Raw genomic sequence first — 16,436 nt, forward strand, 5'->3', positions numbered from 1 at the left:
TCTTGTAAATCATCTTTGCTTCTTCCACATCTACACACCATTTCCTGCATTACCTTTAGTTCTTCAAAATTTTCACCTTTCTCTTTTTGATGTTATTTACTCCATGCACCAATTATATTTCTCGGTCTTGATTTGTTCCTCCTTCCTTCAATATTTGTTTTGAAATCTGGTCTACATTCATTTCTTTTGCATGACCAGACTAGATACTATTGTATTGATCATGGACATTTATTCAGTTTGCATTAATTCAGCATTTTCATTCCTGCCATCATTTTTGGGGGATTTATTTTTAAACATTCATTTATTGCAACTCCACTGCATTCAGTGTGCTTTTGCATGATATACTCAACTCTTGTTTTCACACAACAAAGTAGAGGGAAGCATATTGGCCTACATAGCCACTTTAGCTTCTGCATAAGTGAAAAGATCCATTTAAACAAGTAACATATGTTTTGTTTAAACTAACTGAAGAGTGTAGTGCTAAAGTGTTACAGCCCTGTAGAATTTAGCTATATGCTCTTTTCAGTTGTCTAGGTCAAGAGTTCACTTTGCATACCTGTCTATGTATAGACTTTATGACCATTGTATAAATCAGCCAATGAAGGGAGAGAATGGTCTTATCCCACAATGCTATCTTTCAGATAAAGGTCTGAAAAAGAAATTATCAGTCAATTGTGTTTGGGATACTTTGATGGGTTAATGTATCGACCCTTTTGGTTTGAGGAATCTTTTTTTGTACCGATTTTCAAAGATTTATTGACTTGACCCTGTATTCAATTCTTTCAGTTCAGTTCTTGCAGGCTAGCATTCAAGTCACTTTATATAGTATTTAAGTATGCTAGACAGTTTGTGTTATTTATAATTATTTATGGCTAAATTTCAGTTATTAATAATGTAGCTTTTATATTACATGTACTGTTCTTTGCATCTCGTTGTGCTCTAATTTGCTTGTATGAAAGAGTAATGAGTAAATCATTGCATTGCTGAAGATGTAATGAGAATAATGCTTCATTAGGACATGATCTTGCAATGTCCTGAAGTTAGTATGTTCTGATAAGAAATAATTACATATTTTAAACTTTAATTTGAGATGAATTTTAATATTTTGGAGCATACACTTTTGAAATTTATTAATTCAATATGTCAAAATTGGCAGCTGCATCGCAAAACTTAATTTTCCATGCCCTTCTTATTCCGTGATTCTGATTAATTTTTCCAAGTCTTTAATCTAGCTTTTCCCAGCTTTGGTGGTCTCCAGCTTCCATATTCTTGGCAGGGGTATGCTTTTTGGGGAGCTCTGGAAGTTGAAATGGACACAACTAGAAGGCATTCAGTCAGAAAAGTCTACTGTTCTTTTAGTTTTCCCTTCTAGTAGAGTTAATTTATATATTCTTTCCTCCTTTTTATAGAGTAATATGAATATTCAAATTGTTTTGGCATCTATTGTTTCTTTTATGAGTAAAACACTTTTGCAGGCAGTGTTTTGACTAATAAGCAATGTGCATAATTCCATGGTTATGTTGCCAGTTATTAATTCTTGTTATGTTGGTTCTTAGAAAAATATCGGTCTCTGTATGTAATAGCTGGAGATGTACATAGTTTTTCTTGTGCTTTCTATATGTACCAATTAAAATAGATGTTGTAAATGAAATGACAAATTAAAATTATAGTTGGAATAGGGTTACTGTATCCGGATTGCAGGAATCCTAATAACCACTAGATGACAAAAAAGAGGCACAGAAAATGTCTTATAAAACCTTATGAAATGAGTACTGGTCACTCAGAATAAAAGGCAATAGAATACCAATATCAATCATATTTAAAGCACTTAAAAGAACTTTTATATCTTGCACTGCTTACATAAAAGGAAAAGCTTCTTTCTTGAATAAGGCTACTATACTTATTGTTGATTTTGCATAGATAAGCCTTGATTTGTGATAAAAACTACTGACTGATTAATTGAATCAAAACTAAATTTACATGGAAAATTTACTTCAAAAATATAGTTTTATTGGCTCTATAATTTACACAAAGCAAATATATTTCAAATGAAACATTGTTTATTCATAAATATGAATATTTTATATGTAGTTTTTATGTATATATGCATAAAGACAAAAAAGTTAAGTATTAAAAGTGGAAACGGGGACATAACTAAGGCAGAATATCAGTAAATAGCCCGAGCCTGTACAGATGAAGTAAGGAAAGCTAAGGCTCACAATGAATAAAGGCTTGCCACAAAAGTTAAAAAAAAAAAAAGCTTCTTCCAACATGTTAAAAACAAGAAAAAGGTTAAGGAAACAATTGGTCCATTGCTGGGAGAAAGTGGCAAGAAAGTGACAAGCAACAAGGAGAAAGCAGAACTAGTTAACTCATTTTTTTGCATCTGTCTTTACACAAAGGGATAAAACAGTCCAACCTATCAAAAACAGCACCACAAAAATCAGATAGGAACACAAATTGAAATAGGGAAGAAAATGGTAAGTGAGCACCTGTCTACCCTAGACAAGTTCAAATCACAAGGACCGGATGGATTACACTCCAGGGTTCTGAAGGAACTGGCAGACGAGATCTCAGAACCACTGAACTATATCTTTCAGAGATCTTGAAGCACCGGGGAACTGCCAGAGGACTGGAAAAGAGCTGATGTGATTCCTATCTTCAAAAAAGGGAAAAAATAGATCCAAGAAATTATAGACCTATCAGCCTGACCTCAATACCAGGAAAGATTCTGGAAAAGATAATCAAGCAACAAATTAGCGAACACCTAGAAATAAACAAAGTAATAGCCAAAAGCCAAAATGGGTTTGTCAAAAACAGATCATGCCAGACTAATCTTATTGCATTCTTTGATGAAATGACAAAATTAGTGGACCAGACGAATGTCGCCGATATAGTTTACTTGGATTTCAGTAAGGCATTTGATAAGATAGACCATAAGCTACTAGTAGATAAAGTAGAAGAATGTGGGTTGGACAGCATCACCATCAGATGGATTCGTAACTGGCTGACCAACCACACTCAATGTGTAGTCCTCAATGGAACTGCATCTACATAGAAGGAAGTATGCAGTGGAGTACTGCATGGCTCTGTTTTAGGCCCAGTACTCTTCAACATCTTCATCAATGATTTGGATGAGGGAATAAATGGGGAACTCATCAAATTTGCAGATGACACCAAGCCAACACTCCAGAAGATAGGCTAAAGATACAGAAGGATCTTGACAAACTTAAACATTGGGCACTATCTAATAAAATGAAATGCAATGGTGAAAAGAGTAAGGTTCTACAATTAGGCAAGAAAAACGAAATGCACAGGTATAGTATAGGTGGTACCTTGCTCAATAGTAGTAACTGTGAGAGGGATCTTGGAGCCCTGATGCCGTCTCCCCCAACCAGCCTCTCCCGGCCCAGCAGCCCCGAGGCCTGACCAACAGCAGTGCCCCCCGCCCCCTATACCCACGGGGACACCCCCAGCCTCCCTCCCACGCTGGGGTCCCCCCGCCCATGTCTGGAGGGGCCCCATCCAGCCTGTCATTCCGGAGGCTGCCAGTCGCGGGGAGCTTGGAGGGTGCCAGGCCGGGGCCTGTGGGAGTGTCCTCCATGGCGGCTTTTGCAGCGGCCACCATGGCTCACTTCCATGTGGGAACCGCCTCTGCCAAGGGAGCCGTGGCCGGTGCAGCGAGTGGCAGGGCCCGCCAGGTGGGCAAGACCCTAACGAACCTTGCTGCTGCTGGCAACGGTATGACCCTGCCCGGAGGGAACCATCCTGGGAATGTTTCTTTCTTCGCATGCTCTTGGTAAATGTGCCGGTTCCAACGACTTTCCAGCAATTGAAAATTGTTTCTCACATGGACAATTATATGTTCCGTGTTCTAGAGTCGGTAAACCAGACAATCTCTATATCTGCACAGACAATGGAACAACAAAAAATATTGTACACAAGCATTGTGTAATTTTCTTTCTTTTCCATTTAACCAGACTGGGCCACAGCAACGCGTGGCCGGGTACAGCTAGTATTAAAATAAAAATTTGTAAGTTTTTGTCTCTTTCTGTTTTGATTTGAGGGAGTGGAATGAGACAGGGAGAAAGACTCACAAACACACAAAAATTGGCTCTTTTGTGTATTCCTCTATTGTTTATTTGACTTTAGGATTTTTCTTTCCATCTAAATCAAGAAATTGTCTTAAATGGCAAGCTAAAATACCAGCAAGAAGTTGAATTTTTACCTCTATCAGCAAGGCCATTTATGACTCTTATTTATTTTAATTTACTACCTGAAAGTTACATTTAAGTATTTTGATCCAGCCGGATGATTTAAAGCTTTGAGGTATTAAACTTCTTCAGTTTCATATCATACCTTAAATACATCTTGCATCCCAGGCAATGAATTTGGCACAACTAAAGACCTTTGGCCAGTTTCTTACATGTTCTCAATCTACACTACACTGAACTCTTGGGACATAATTTAGTGCTCACTTGAGAATGGAAATTCAATCTTTTCGCTTTTTCTTTTAAAGATATGGTTAAAAGTATTATCAAACCTCCAATTAATATATACATATTTTCTTCAAACCCTGATTTGGTTTCATCAATAATATGTTTTGGAATCTTTTTAATGTAAAAAGTAAACACCAAATAACATTTTGAGATCTTGTTGCTGACATATAGAAGGAAGTTCTGATCCAAAATTATTTTATAAAAACATCTTAGAAGCAGTGAATCAAAAATGTTTCTCCCCACTACGTCTGAGTATAGTGCAAAATATTTCCAAGATGTATCTGTGTTAATGTCCATTGGGACTTTTTTACAGCAGAGAGCACACAATGTTTGAAGGAATTCATGAGTTACAACTGATGGAGCTAATGAGTTCTAATTTTCGAATCATATCCTCTTTTGAAACTTTTTAATCAATGTTAACCATTTGTATTACATATATATATAATTTGTCTCCTAAAAAAGTATCTTTGGGACAACCAAGACCTGGATGAGTGAGAATCTCCATAGACTGTAAATGGGAACAAATGCAAAGTTATACTGAGGAGAAAAGTGGTTTTTAGAAAAGAAGATAAACATCATATACCTGGGTAGGAAAATTTATCAGGGTCAGCATTTTCCACTTCAGCAAGTTTTAGTTTCACTGTTTTGATGTTTAAATTATAATTGGTCTAAAAATTGTATTTATAAAAGTACATTGCAGTGGCATGTTATTGTATTGCCTTTTGTTTTGGCCCCAGTATTCCACCCCCCACCACTGCACATAAAAGCTTTTTGTTGCTTTAAATGTACTGTCCAAACTTCATAAAATAGTCTACATATTTTTTTTTGATAAAAAGATGCCCCAATTCATGTGCAGATTATTGGATTTTGATAATTTAATTTAATTTATAATAATTAGCACAGGATTCAAAATTTTCCAGAAAACCCAACTGGCGATCGAAACTCAGTTTTATGTTAAGTACGGTACCTTATATTGTTTTCATTGTCTTATACAGGTGAAGTACAGATCCCAGATCCTGACGATACTTTGGGCCAAATGGATGGACATCTTAGACCCGTTCCAACACACAAAGGTATTAGAAATAATTTCATTTTGTAATGACTGTGTTGTTAAAATATAAGATCTGAATGTTTTATTTTTATTATCTACTATTACTATTACTTATTCATATAAAAATAATATACCTTGAGAAGTTCTATTTGTGTGGTTGCTAACAGTCAGCCCACACTTGATGCCACAATCAGTTTATTATACAGTGGTACCTTAGTACTCAACTGCTTTGAATCTCATCAGATTTGGTATTCAAATCTGGTATTCAAATTTTGTCTCAATAATCATCACTTGTTTGGTTCTCAATGCACAAGCTAGAAGTTGTCATTGTCAACTTCCTTTTCACCCACTACTTTATTCCTTATGGGGAAAATTGTTTGGTACTCATTGTTTTTGGTACTTATTGCATCTCCGGATGCCAATTAGTGATGAATGTCAAGGTACCACTGTAACTGAAAATTGCTGTGTGTTCAAAAAAGAATGGCATATCAAATAAAGCTACCGTATTTTTCGAAGCATAAGGCGCACCTTTTTCCCTCAAAAAAGAGGCTGAAAATCTGGCTGCGTCTTATATACTGAATACAGAATTTTTTACCTCCTGAAACCCTGCCCCCTTCACAAAAATGGCTGTACATAGCCTATAGGAGTGCTCCTGGGGGCTAGGGAGGGCAGAAATGAGTGAAAAACAGTTTTTGCTCAATTTTGCCCCCACCCCCCAGGAGCACTCTACAAGCCTCCTAAAGGCTATTCATGCTCTTTAAAAAAACATTTTTTGGGAGGTCTGCAGAGTACAAAAACTTTTTTAAAAAATTTGCCTCCTCAAAATCTTGGTGCGTCTTATACTCCGAAAAATACGTTATATTTCTTTATTTCAATAAGAGCTTTCAAGATATTTCTTATTTTGGTCATTGAATATGAATACTCAAACTCCATCCTAGACCAAGTCCTAAATGGTATTTTTCCCCCTGTGGCCTCATTTTCCAAAATATAGTTAATTAAAAAGTATTATCTTCTTAGAGGAAGAATTAAAGCAATATTTTTCCTTATATATTTCCCATCTTTTTTGTGAAAAGGGAGAAGCAGTTACCTCTGTTGTAGAAAGTAAATCAAGATCCCCCCCTCTACATGTCAGGGGACTTCAAGAGTTGAATTTTTTGGAATTGTGGGGAAGGGTTGTTGCCAGCAATGAAAGAAGCAAATCCTGGAAACTGGGGGAAAACGGGGGGATTTTTTTTTTTGCATCCAAGATAACTCATTGATTAGGATAATGTTGACTCTGAAGAACATTAGTTATAGCTTGGTTGAACATTGTTATGAATATGCCTTTTAGTTTTAAAGATGTTTCTAACTTAGTTTGTTTCAACCAATCTAGTATTTGAGGCCCCATAAACAGCAAGTAGCACCTTTCTTAATAAAAGACCATCAGAGTTTGCTGCTCTTCCTCGCAGTTATTGTCAATTAACTAATAATTTATGATGGCTGTCTCTAGAACAATAGCAACTTCAGTTAAACTACAGTTACATTGTGTTATGTCTTTCAAGAAAAGTATCTCTTACTCTGTTCAGTCAACCAATGGGTGGAAACTAATCAAGGAGAGAAGCAATTTAGAACTGAAGAGAAATTTCTTGACAGTTAGAACAATTAATCGGTGGAACAGCTTGCCTCCAGAAGTTGGGAATGCCCCAACACTGGAAGTCTTTAAGAAGATGTTGGATAGCCATTTGTCTGAAATGGTATAAGGTTTCCTGCCTAGGCAGGGGGTTGGACTAGAAGACCTCCAAGGTCCCTTCCAACTCTGCTATCGTATTGTATTGTAAACCACTTGCCCAACTGATCATCCAGATCACTTACTCCAGTGTAAATATCGCACTGGGATTTTCCCATGTCACTAATCAATAAATATTTTATATGTTGACAATCTGTACAAATCAGCCACTATTGAAATCCTGGGAATATTTATGGTTTTGGCAGTGAATCATACTTAAACATTATAGTGTTTGGGTTATTTTACATGAAGGAATAAAATAAATCCATAGGGTCGTGAATTTAGGTTATAATACTAGAAACCTCTACAGTAGTATCTGCATACTCATTTTCCATTATCTGGAATTTGAAATGTTTGAACTTTGTGTTCCTACACTATCTCTGACATGTATTGGCATTGTTCTAGCGTCTCAGAACTCAATTTAGCCCTTCTCTTTATGAGCTATTTTGAGCACATACTACAATTTGGAATGTTGTTCTATGGAAATTATGCTTGGCTATATGCCCGCCAACTTGCCCTCCCGTAGCATAATATACACTAACCGAGTTTAAAACCAATCTGCCAAGAATCTGAGCACTTTAGAGTAATGTGTAATGTATGTACATTTCGAAGCACATAATTTGAGGTTATTATTCATACAGCTCAATATTTATTTAGAAATTCTAGTAAAGATCTCTTGTTATTCATGTAGCTCAATATTTATTTAGAAATTCTGGTAAAGATCTCTTGTTTTGGAATACAATATTTTGTTGTTCAACTTGTTTGTTTCCAATACATAACTGTTAATTCAATGCATTCCATGTGTGGAATCTGAGAGTTAGATTAAATTCACATTTGGGCACCTGTTGTAATTTATATCCCTTCGTGAGTTTTATAGTCTGCTTTTTCTTTGGTAACTCATTAAATAGGTAAACAAACTATAAATACAAGAACAATATGTCAAGTTTGTAACAAGAACAACAACAAAAGAAGAAGGAAACTGAAACTGAATGCAGCAGACTGTGAAATTAAGTTTTGTGCGTGGAAGAATCATTGTGTCTGACTGTGAATATATACATTGACATACCTGCCCAGATAGAAAGGGGAATGATGAAATAGATATAGTAAGTGAAGGTGGCTTGATCTTGCCTAGCAGAATTGACTGACACATGCAGAGAAGTGAAGGTAGTTGTGTAATTATGAAGGAAAAGACTAAAATGTGCAACTATAGTTCTTGCTTAATGACCACAGTCGGGATTAGCAACTCCCTCGCTAAGTGGCGCAGTTGTTAGACAAAGCACCACATGACTGCACTGGACTTACCATTCACACTGCGGTTATTAAATGAATCACCTGCAGTTGTTAAGTGAGACGTAATATGACCACAACTTCCAGTTTTATGGCCGACTTCACAACTGACTGTGCCTATTGTAAGCTGGTTATGAAGCATGCAAATGGCTATCATTTGTGTAATGCTATTATGGTCATAATCTTTTGCAATTCCACAAAAGTTATGAGCAAGTTATCTCTCTGAGAGGCTACCATAATTGGGTGGTATATTGTATTTGGCATGGAAAGCTACAAGTTGTTTAGACTTGCTTAAAATTAATGGGCATTGTGTAATTGGGACACACCCTTTTTTCTTCAGTATTTAATATAAGTAGTGTCAAAATAGCGTGAGAATGTTTGGAATTTCAGCAAGTACTGCACCATTCAATTTGCTGCCCCTTCCCCTGCAACTATGTCAGAATTGTAATTTCTAGAACTCTGGATGAAATTTTTGGAATCAATACCCTGACTCATTTTGAAAACACCAAAATTGGGAAACTTACACTATACCTTTTAAATCACGTTACAGCTTTTCAAATTAATATTTCCACCACCCCATTAACTCAGGCATATGCACTGGATTGACATATATGTCAGTAGATTGACACAATTCTACTGTAGAGGAAGAAAAAAAAGCCTGAGTAAGTTTGATACAGAGAAATTAATTATTGATTATACATATTGTATATTAAAGAATAATCAGATATGTATCATACTAGTAAAGAAAAGGAATGTTGTTGGTCAAAATATTTATGAAACCAATTCAAGTATTGAATTAAACTTAAGCTTTTGTAAAAGAACTGTTTAACTAGTTCTACATACCCCAACAAAAGACATCCCTTTCTCATGCTACATGAGAAAGCTCAACGGATTTCAAAATACATTTAGGTAAGGAAATGGAAATTGAGATTGTCCGCCCTTAAATAAATAATGAGTCTAACATCTAAGCTTTGGAATGCTTCTAGAATAGCTTCTTGGATTTCAGACAATCAAAGTTCATAGTCAAACTAAAAGCTGTTGTAACACAACTATATTTGATGCTCACTTCTTACCAAAAGTTAATATTCCACAGAAATATAACTTATGTTTAACAATATTTTGTGTTGTTTCAGTTCAGGTATTAAATGTAACTTTAATGTATTCTTCCTCTGTATATATTTAAATCATGAAATTATCTTATGTCTGTTAATTCATATTCTGAATTACTTTTTTACAAAAAAAATTCTATATTTTGTATTATAATAGTACAAAATAAGAAATTCTGAAATAGCATGGCCAGTAATTATTAAGTTGCATTGATTTGTTTAACATTATACCTGGGATAATCCAAAATACTGGTAAAATGTAAATAAATTTATATCTCAACTATTTAAGGGGTTGCTTTTTAGATAATATGATACGCTACAAATTTCATCTGATCAAATTGTCAATACAAGCTTGCATTTAGATCTGAGAGCTTTTAGTATATACTAGTATGTCTATTATGCTATTTGGTTTACATACATTTTTTTAAAAAAATCATAATTGAAACTTGTAGTGATCTTAACTAATTCTGAAGAAAGCTAAACAGTACTGGGTTTAGTTAATACTTGGAAGACATACTAAAATTTCCAGAAGGGCATTGCCCTTGCCTTTTTCCAAGGGCTGAGAGAAAGTGACTGGCCCAAGATCACTCAGCAGCCTTCATGCCTAAAACTCACAGTCTCCCAATTTCTAGCCTGGGCTCTTAGCCTAGTGGTGGGATTCAATTTTTTTTAGTACCAGTTCTGTGTGTGTGGCTTGGTGGGTGTGTCAGGGGAAGGATAGTGTAAAATCTCCATTCTCACCAGTTCCGGTATGGTGCTCTGGAGAGCCCACCCGCCCATACTCCTTACCTGTATTTGAGCTGTTCGGGCCTTACGCACACAGAGTGTATGGCGCCTATGCTCCGCTCTACTGAGCAGCTGGAGCATCGCGAGCGGTAAGTACACATGTGCGCGCTGTGCGCGTGCTGCACACATTCATGTGGTGGACGCCCGGCCCCGTAGCACCGTACCAGTTGCACCGAAATCCAGAGCCCACCACTGATTCCCACCCCACTTCAGGGGAAGGTTACTGCAAAATCCCCATTTCCTCCCGATCAGCTGGGACTCAAGAGGCAGAGAATAGATGGGGGTGGGGCCAGTCAGCAGTGGTATTTACCGGTTCTCCGAACTACTCAAACTTTCCGCTACCAGTTCTCCAGAACTGGTCAGAACCTGCTGAATACCACCTCTGTCTTAGCCACTACCCCAAGCAAACTGTTCGAGAAAAGTCTCTACCTACTATAAGTTTATTTCAGAAGTAAAATTGAGTTTATAAATGTAATTCAATGTTCTGTCTCTTTTTGGTTTTTCAGAAGTGAACAAACATCAAGATAGCCCCTGGGGCATCAATTTATTTGAGATGAATTAAATATGACATTAATTTAATGATTGTAATTAATCTGATTCAGTATGGATCAACAGCTACTACAGAAGGGCCAGAGCAAATTAGAATAATTTCCTTCCTGGGGCTAAGAGTTTTTTTTTTACAATGTGTGTTTAGTTTTGCACTTTGTAGTGCAGATATACTATATATGTAGCAATATCTAAGAGCACTTTTTAATTAATTTCATAAACATACATGATCAAATTCACCTCATCTTTAGAATCAAGTTTGTATATTCACTAATGAAGCATTGCTTCTTGTCAGTTGATATTTGGGAATAGGGGATCCAGCCATTATTCCCCTGTCATGGTCGGATCACTCACTTCTCCGGCTGGACTTCCCTGGTGCTACCCCCCGCCGCGAGGAGGCGGAACTGGAATGTATTAGATGGTTCCGCCCCAAGCGCCTGATGGAACCAGATAGGTTCCAGACGGAGCTTGGGCCACCTCCTGTGGACCTGACCCGCCCCCGAGTGGAGGACCTGGTAGACGCATGGAATAGTGCGACTACCGGGGCCCTAGACCGGGTGGCGCCTTTGCGGCCTCTCCTGCGGCGACGAACCACCCTGGCCCCTTGGTTTACCGAGGAGCTAAGGGTGATGAAACGTCACAAGAGACGCCTAGAGAGTCGTTGGAGATCCTCCCGTTCCGAATTTGACCGAGCACAGGCACAAGCCTATTTGAGGACGTACCTCGTGGCATTAAGAGCGGCCAAACGTCAACATTGCGCCGCTCTTATTGCGTCCGCAGATAACCGCCCTGCCGCCCTGTTTCGGGTGACTCGCTCCCTCTTGTTTGAGAGACCGCGGGAAGCCCCTTTACAGGGCAGAGCAGAGGAGTTTGGGAAATATCTACAGGACAAAGTCGCGACCCACCACATGTTTATTTGACCCGTGTCCCTCCTGGCTTGTACTGGCATCCTGGGAGGTTACGCGCGACTGGCTCCTGGGCCTAGTGAACGCCTCGTTGGGTGAGGGGTCTCTACCGGCTGCCTTGAAAGAGGCGGTGGTGAGGCCCCTGCTCAAGAAGCCTTCCCTGGACCCAACGGACCTAGTCAATTATCGTCCAGTCTCCAACCTTCCTTTCTTAGCGAAGGTTGTAGAGAGTGTGGTGGTACAGCAGTTCCCACGTCACCTGGAGGAAAATGATTATCTAGACCCGCGCCAGTCCGGCTTCCGACCCGGGCACAGCACGGAGACGGCCTTGGTCGCATTGGTTGATGATCTCTGGAGGGCCAGAGATAGGGGTTGTTCCTCTATCCTGGTCCTATTAGATCTCTCGGCGACGTTCGATACCATCGACCATGGTATCCTGTTGCACCGGCTAGAGGGGTTGGGAGTCAGGGGCACCGTTTTACGGTGGTTTGGCTCCTACCTCTCTGACCGGACGCAACGTGTGTTGGCAGGGGAGCAGAGATCGACCCGGAGGCCACTCACATGTGGAGTGCCACAGGGATCGGTGCTCTCGCCTCTCCTGTTCAACACATACATGAAACCGCTGGGCGAGATCATCTGTGGTTTTGGGGTGGGATATCATCTGTATGCTGATGATACTCAGCTATACATTTCCACCCCGAACCACCCCAATGAGGCTGTCGAAATGATGTCCCGGTGTTTGGAGGCCGTACGGGTCTGGATGGATGGCAACCGACTAAAACTCAACCCTTCCAAGACGGAGTGGCTGTGGCTTCCGGCCTCCCGGTTCAACCAGGTGCTTCCATCTCTGGCCATTGGGGGCGTGCAACTAGCCCCCATGGAACAGGTGCGCAATTTGGGCGTCCTCCTAGATGCCCGGCTGTCCATGGATGACCATGTAACAGCCGTGGCAAGGGGGGCGTTCCATCAGGTCCGCCTGATGCGCCAATTGCGCCCCTTATTGGACCGGGATGCCCTACGCACAGTCACCCATGCGCTAGTGACGTCTCGCCTGGACTACTGCAATGCTCTCTACATGGGGCTTCCCTTGAGATGCACTCGGAGACTACAGTTGGTCCAGAACGTGGCCGCGCGGGTGATTATGGGGAGGACTAGATACTCCCCTGTAACACCTCTCCTGCGCGAGCTGCACTGGCTTCCTGTGGTCTACCGAGTGCGTTTCAAGGTTTTGATTATGATCTTTAAAGCGCTTCATGGCACAGGGCCTAGTTACATGCAGGATCGCATCCTGCCCCACACATCCCTACGACCAATTCGCTCACACAGAGAGGGACTTCTCCGGGTGCCGTCCGCCAAACAGTGTCGGGGGGCGACACCCAGGAGCAGAGCCTTCTCTGTGATGGGCCCAGCCCTGTGGAATGACCTCCCCCGTGACATCAGGATTACTTCCGATCTCCGCTCCTTCCGTGTACAGCTGAAGACCCACCTCTTTCAATTATCTGGCCTGGCTCAACCGTAATTTTTCTCACTCCTCCTGACTGTCTTTTTAAATTTTAAATTTTAATTGTACATTGGGTTTCTTACAATTGGGGTATTTTAATGGTGATTTTTAACTGTCTAAATGTTGTAATTTGTTACCTCCTCCGTGCATGTGTGTCTTTGTATATATGTATGTTTATGTGTTTGTACACATGTTTTATGTTCTATATGCCCCATTGTACGCCGCCCCGAGTCCTGCCTGGAAAGGGAGCGGCTAATAAATTCAAATTATTATTATTATTATTATTATTATTATTATTATTATTATTATTATTATTATTATTATTATTATTATTATTATTATTATTTAACATATAACAGTGGTGTGAATGAACAAACTTGACTAAAAGTATATTTATTTATTTATCAAATTTATATTTGTGGTATGCTCCACAGTCTTAAAATTCAACATGAAATTGTTGCTTTACTGGAAGAAATAGGGAGATGGGGAGGAGGGAGGAAAATTTCTAATGCTCTCTGCCAGCTTCCCACAAGCAAACTTGATGGGAAAGCCAACAGGATGATAGAGGTCACTCCCACTCCTACCAATTTTTGGTAATTCTGTTTCTCTGTTTTGGTAAGGAAGTATCTCTGAAATGGTGATCCAGCAGTGCACAGGTTTCTAGTCTTTTATAACGTTCTTATCACTCTTATACTTATGACTTTAGTCAAAACTGAGTATTACAATGTAGAGTATAAACCAAACTTTTAAAGAAAGTTATATCAAGTAGGAAACCTACCTCTGTCTGTCTGGAGCAGTGGTGGGTTTCAAAAATTTTAGAATGTCTTCTGTAAGTGTGGCCTGTTTTGTGGGAGTGGCTCGGTGGTCATGTGACCAGGTGGGGGTGGCTTGGCAGTCATGTGACTGGATGGGCAATGCCAACTTGGAAAATGTGGTGAAACTCACTTAACAATGCTCTTGCTTAGCAACCAAAATTTTGGGCTCAATTGTGGTAATAAATTCTCTTTCTTTCTTTCTTTCTTTCTTTCTTTCTTTCTTTCTTTCTTTCTTTCTTTCTTTCTTTCTACCTTTCTTTCTACCTTTCTTTCTACCTTTCTTTCTCTTTCCTTTTTCTTTCTCTCTCTTTCTCTTTCTCTTTTTGTCTCTATTTTTTCTCTATCTCCCTCCATTCCTTCCTTTCTTGTGAGTATCTCTCCCACTTTCTTTCTTTCTCTCTTCCCTCCCTCCTTCCTCCCTTCTTTCTCTCTTTCTCTCTTTCTTTCCCTCTTTCTCTTTCTCTCTCTCTTTCTTTCTAAATCACTCTAAGGTTTGATGAAAGCAGTCACAAGTTTAGAGTGAAATAAGTCTTTTTCCAAAACTTAAACCAGGATTTCAACAAAAACCTCTAGGTCAGTATCAAGCTCAGGTTTTGACTTTTATCCAGAGCCCACCAGCTTCAAAAGTTTGGGACAGACCAAGTCTCTCCAGCTTAGATTTCCCAAATAGCCCTGGCAATCAGGAAACCATGGGTGTGTGCCACCTCTGAACCCTCAGTCACCCTTGATACTTCAAGAGGACTTATTGATGCTCAACTATCATGGGCTTTGGGAGAGTGGCCACCACAAGGGATGGAAGGCAGGCAAGGCTAGGAGGCATTAGAAAGGAAGGCTAGGATAAGGGATGTCTATGGGGAGTCTTGGTCATCCAGGATGTCTCAAAGATTCTTGTTTTCCCAAGAGGCAGCTGGACATTCTGCTTTTTCTTCGAAGACCTTTCACTTCTCCTCCAAGAAGCTTTTTCAGCTCCTCCAGAAGCTTCCTCAGAGCTGAAGAAGCTTCCTGGAGGAGAAGCAAAACAACAAGAAAAACCAGAAAATCCAGTTGCCTCTTGGAGGAAAAAAAGGACCTTTGGGAGAAATGGATGAGGGCATCTGGTCCTAGCCTGTACCCCTTGTGTATGGGCATCCATCCCAAGGAAGGACTCAACCCGGCTTCAAAAAGGGCCCATGCTCCACAGCCAGCCAATCTGCCAAAGCGTGGAGGTGGGCAGGGGGGGCACGCATGTCCTGTGTTCAAGACCAATCACGCCCAAGTTCCCCCAACGTAGTGCCCGCGGGGTGGTGGTGGTAGGTGGGTGGGCAAGGGATAAAAGTTGCAGGTATGTTGTCCCCCCTCCCCCGCAAAAAGCATCCCGCCTTCCCATCGGGCAGTTTCTTCAACCCTTGACTGTGCTGCGCTTTTGCAAAACAAGCGCAGCGCCTGGGGCGGCGGCAATCCGAGCGGCAGCGGCGACGGCTGGAAAAGCCGAACGCCAAATTCCCCGGCCTGCAGCAGATTGGGAGAGATGTTGGAGATGCTGGAGGTCGAGTTGGGAGGATTGGAGGTCGATAGGACTGGATAGGACTGGATAGGACTGGAGCAGGAAGGACTGGAGGCCGGTAGGAGCGGCGTTGGGGCTTGTAATGGTTTGGCTGGAGTGCTTAGAACATGGATGCAGGCCTAGGCAAGACCTAAATGCCGAAGGCCTGGTAGGAGAAGGGCTGCGTTCCAGGAGGCTGCTTGGAGGCTGGGGGGGAGGCTTGCTGGGAACTGGCAAGCTTGTTGGGAATTGGAGGAGGTTTAACATCAGACTTGGCAGGGGAGTTTTTTACCCCCTGCCAGCCACCTCCTTGACTGTTCCGTTTACCCCCTCCTGCTGACTTTTGGAGTAACAACTGCCCCTGTTTTTCATCCGTGCGCGCCCTGGAGGTTTTTTTTTTTTACCTCCCTATCTTCATCTGACTGACCATCTGCCCCTTGCCCATTATCAAGCAAAAATCCATCTACCCCTCGCCATCCACCATTGACCACCCACTAGCCCCCACTTACTGACCGGCACCTGACCATCTTATTATCATCACTACCCCCCCCCCATCTTGGACTGGACGATTCTCTTTGCACTGGAACCCGGCTTTTTCAATTTTATTGGACTATGGCGTATGACCACACCATCTGCAGCACAGAGCCTAGGCC

The 16,436-nt window shown here is 40.6% G+C and overlaps 1 protein-coding gene across 2 annotated transcripts in view; it reads left to right on the forward strand.

Moving 5' to 3' along the window:
* Window positions 1-16,436, forward strand: part of ROR2 (receptor tyrosine kinase like orphan receptor 2) — a 169,515-nt gene that overhangs the window by 86,517 nt on the left and 66,562 nt on the right. For both annotated transcript variants that reach the window (XM_081943265.1, XM_081943266.1), the window contains exon 2: window positions 5,495-5,572. In XM_081943265.1, coding sequence (XP_081799391.1) covers window positions 5,495-5,572 — 78 coding nt within the window. The remainder of the gene's footprint in view (window positions 1-5,494; window positions 5,573-16,436) is intronic.

Source organism: Natrix helvetica (assembly GCF_964273705.1).
Source record: "Natrix helvetica genome assembly, chromosome: 2".
NCBI lineage: Eukaryota > Metazoa > Chordata > Lepidosauria > Squamata > Natricidae > Natrix > Natrix helvetica.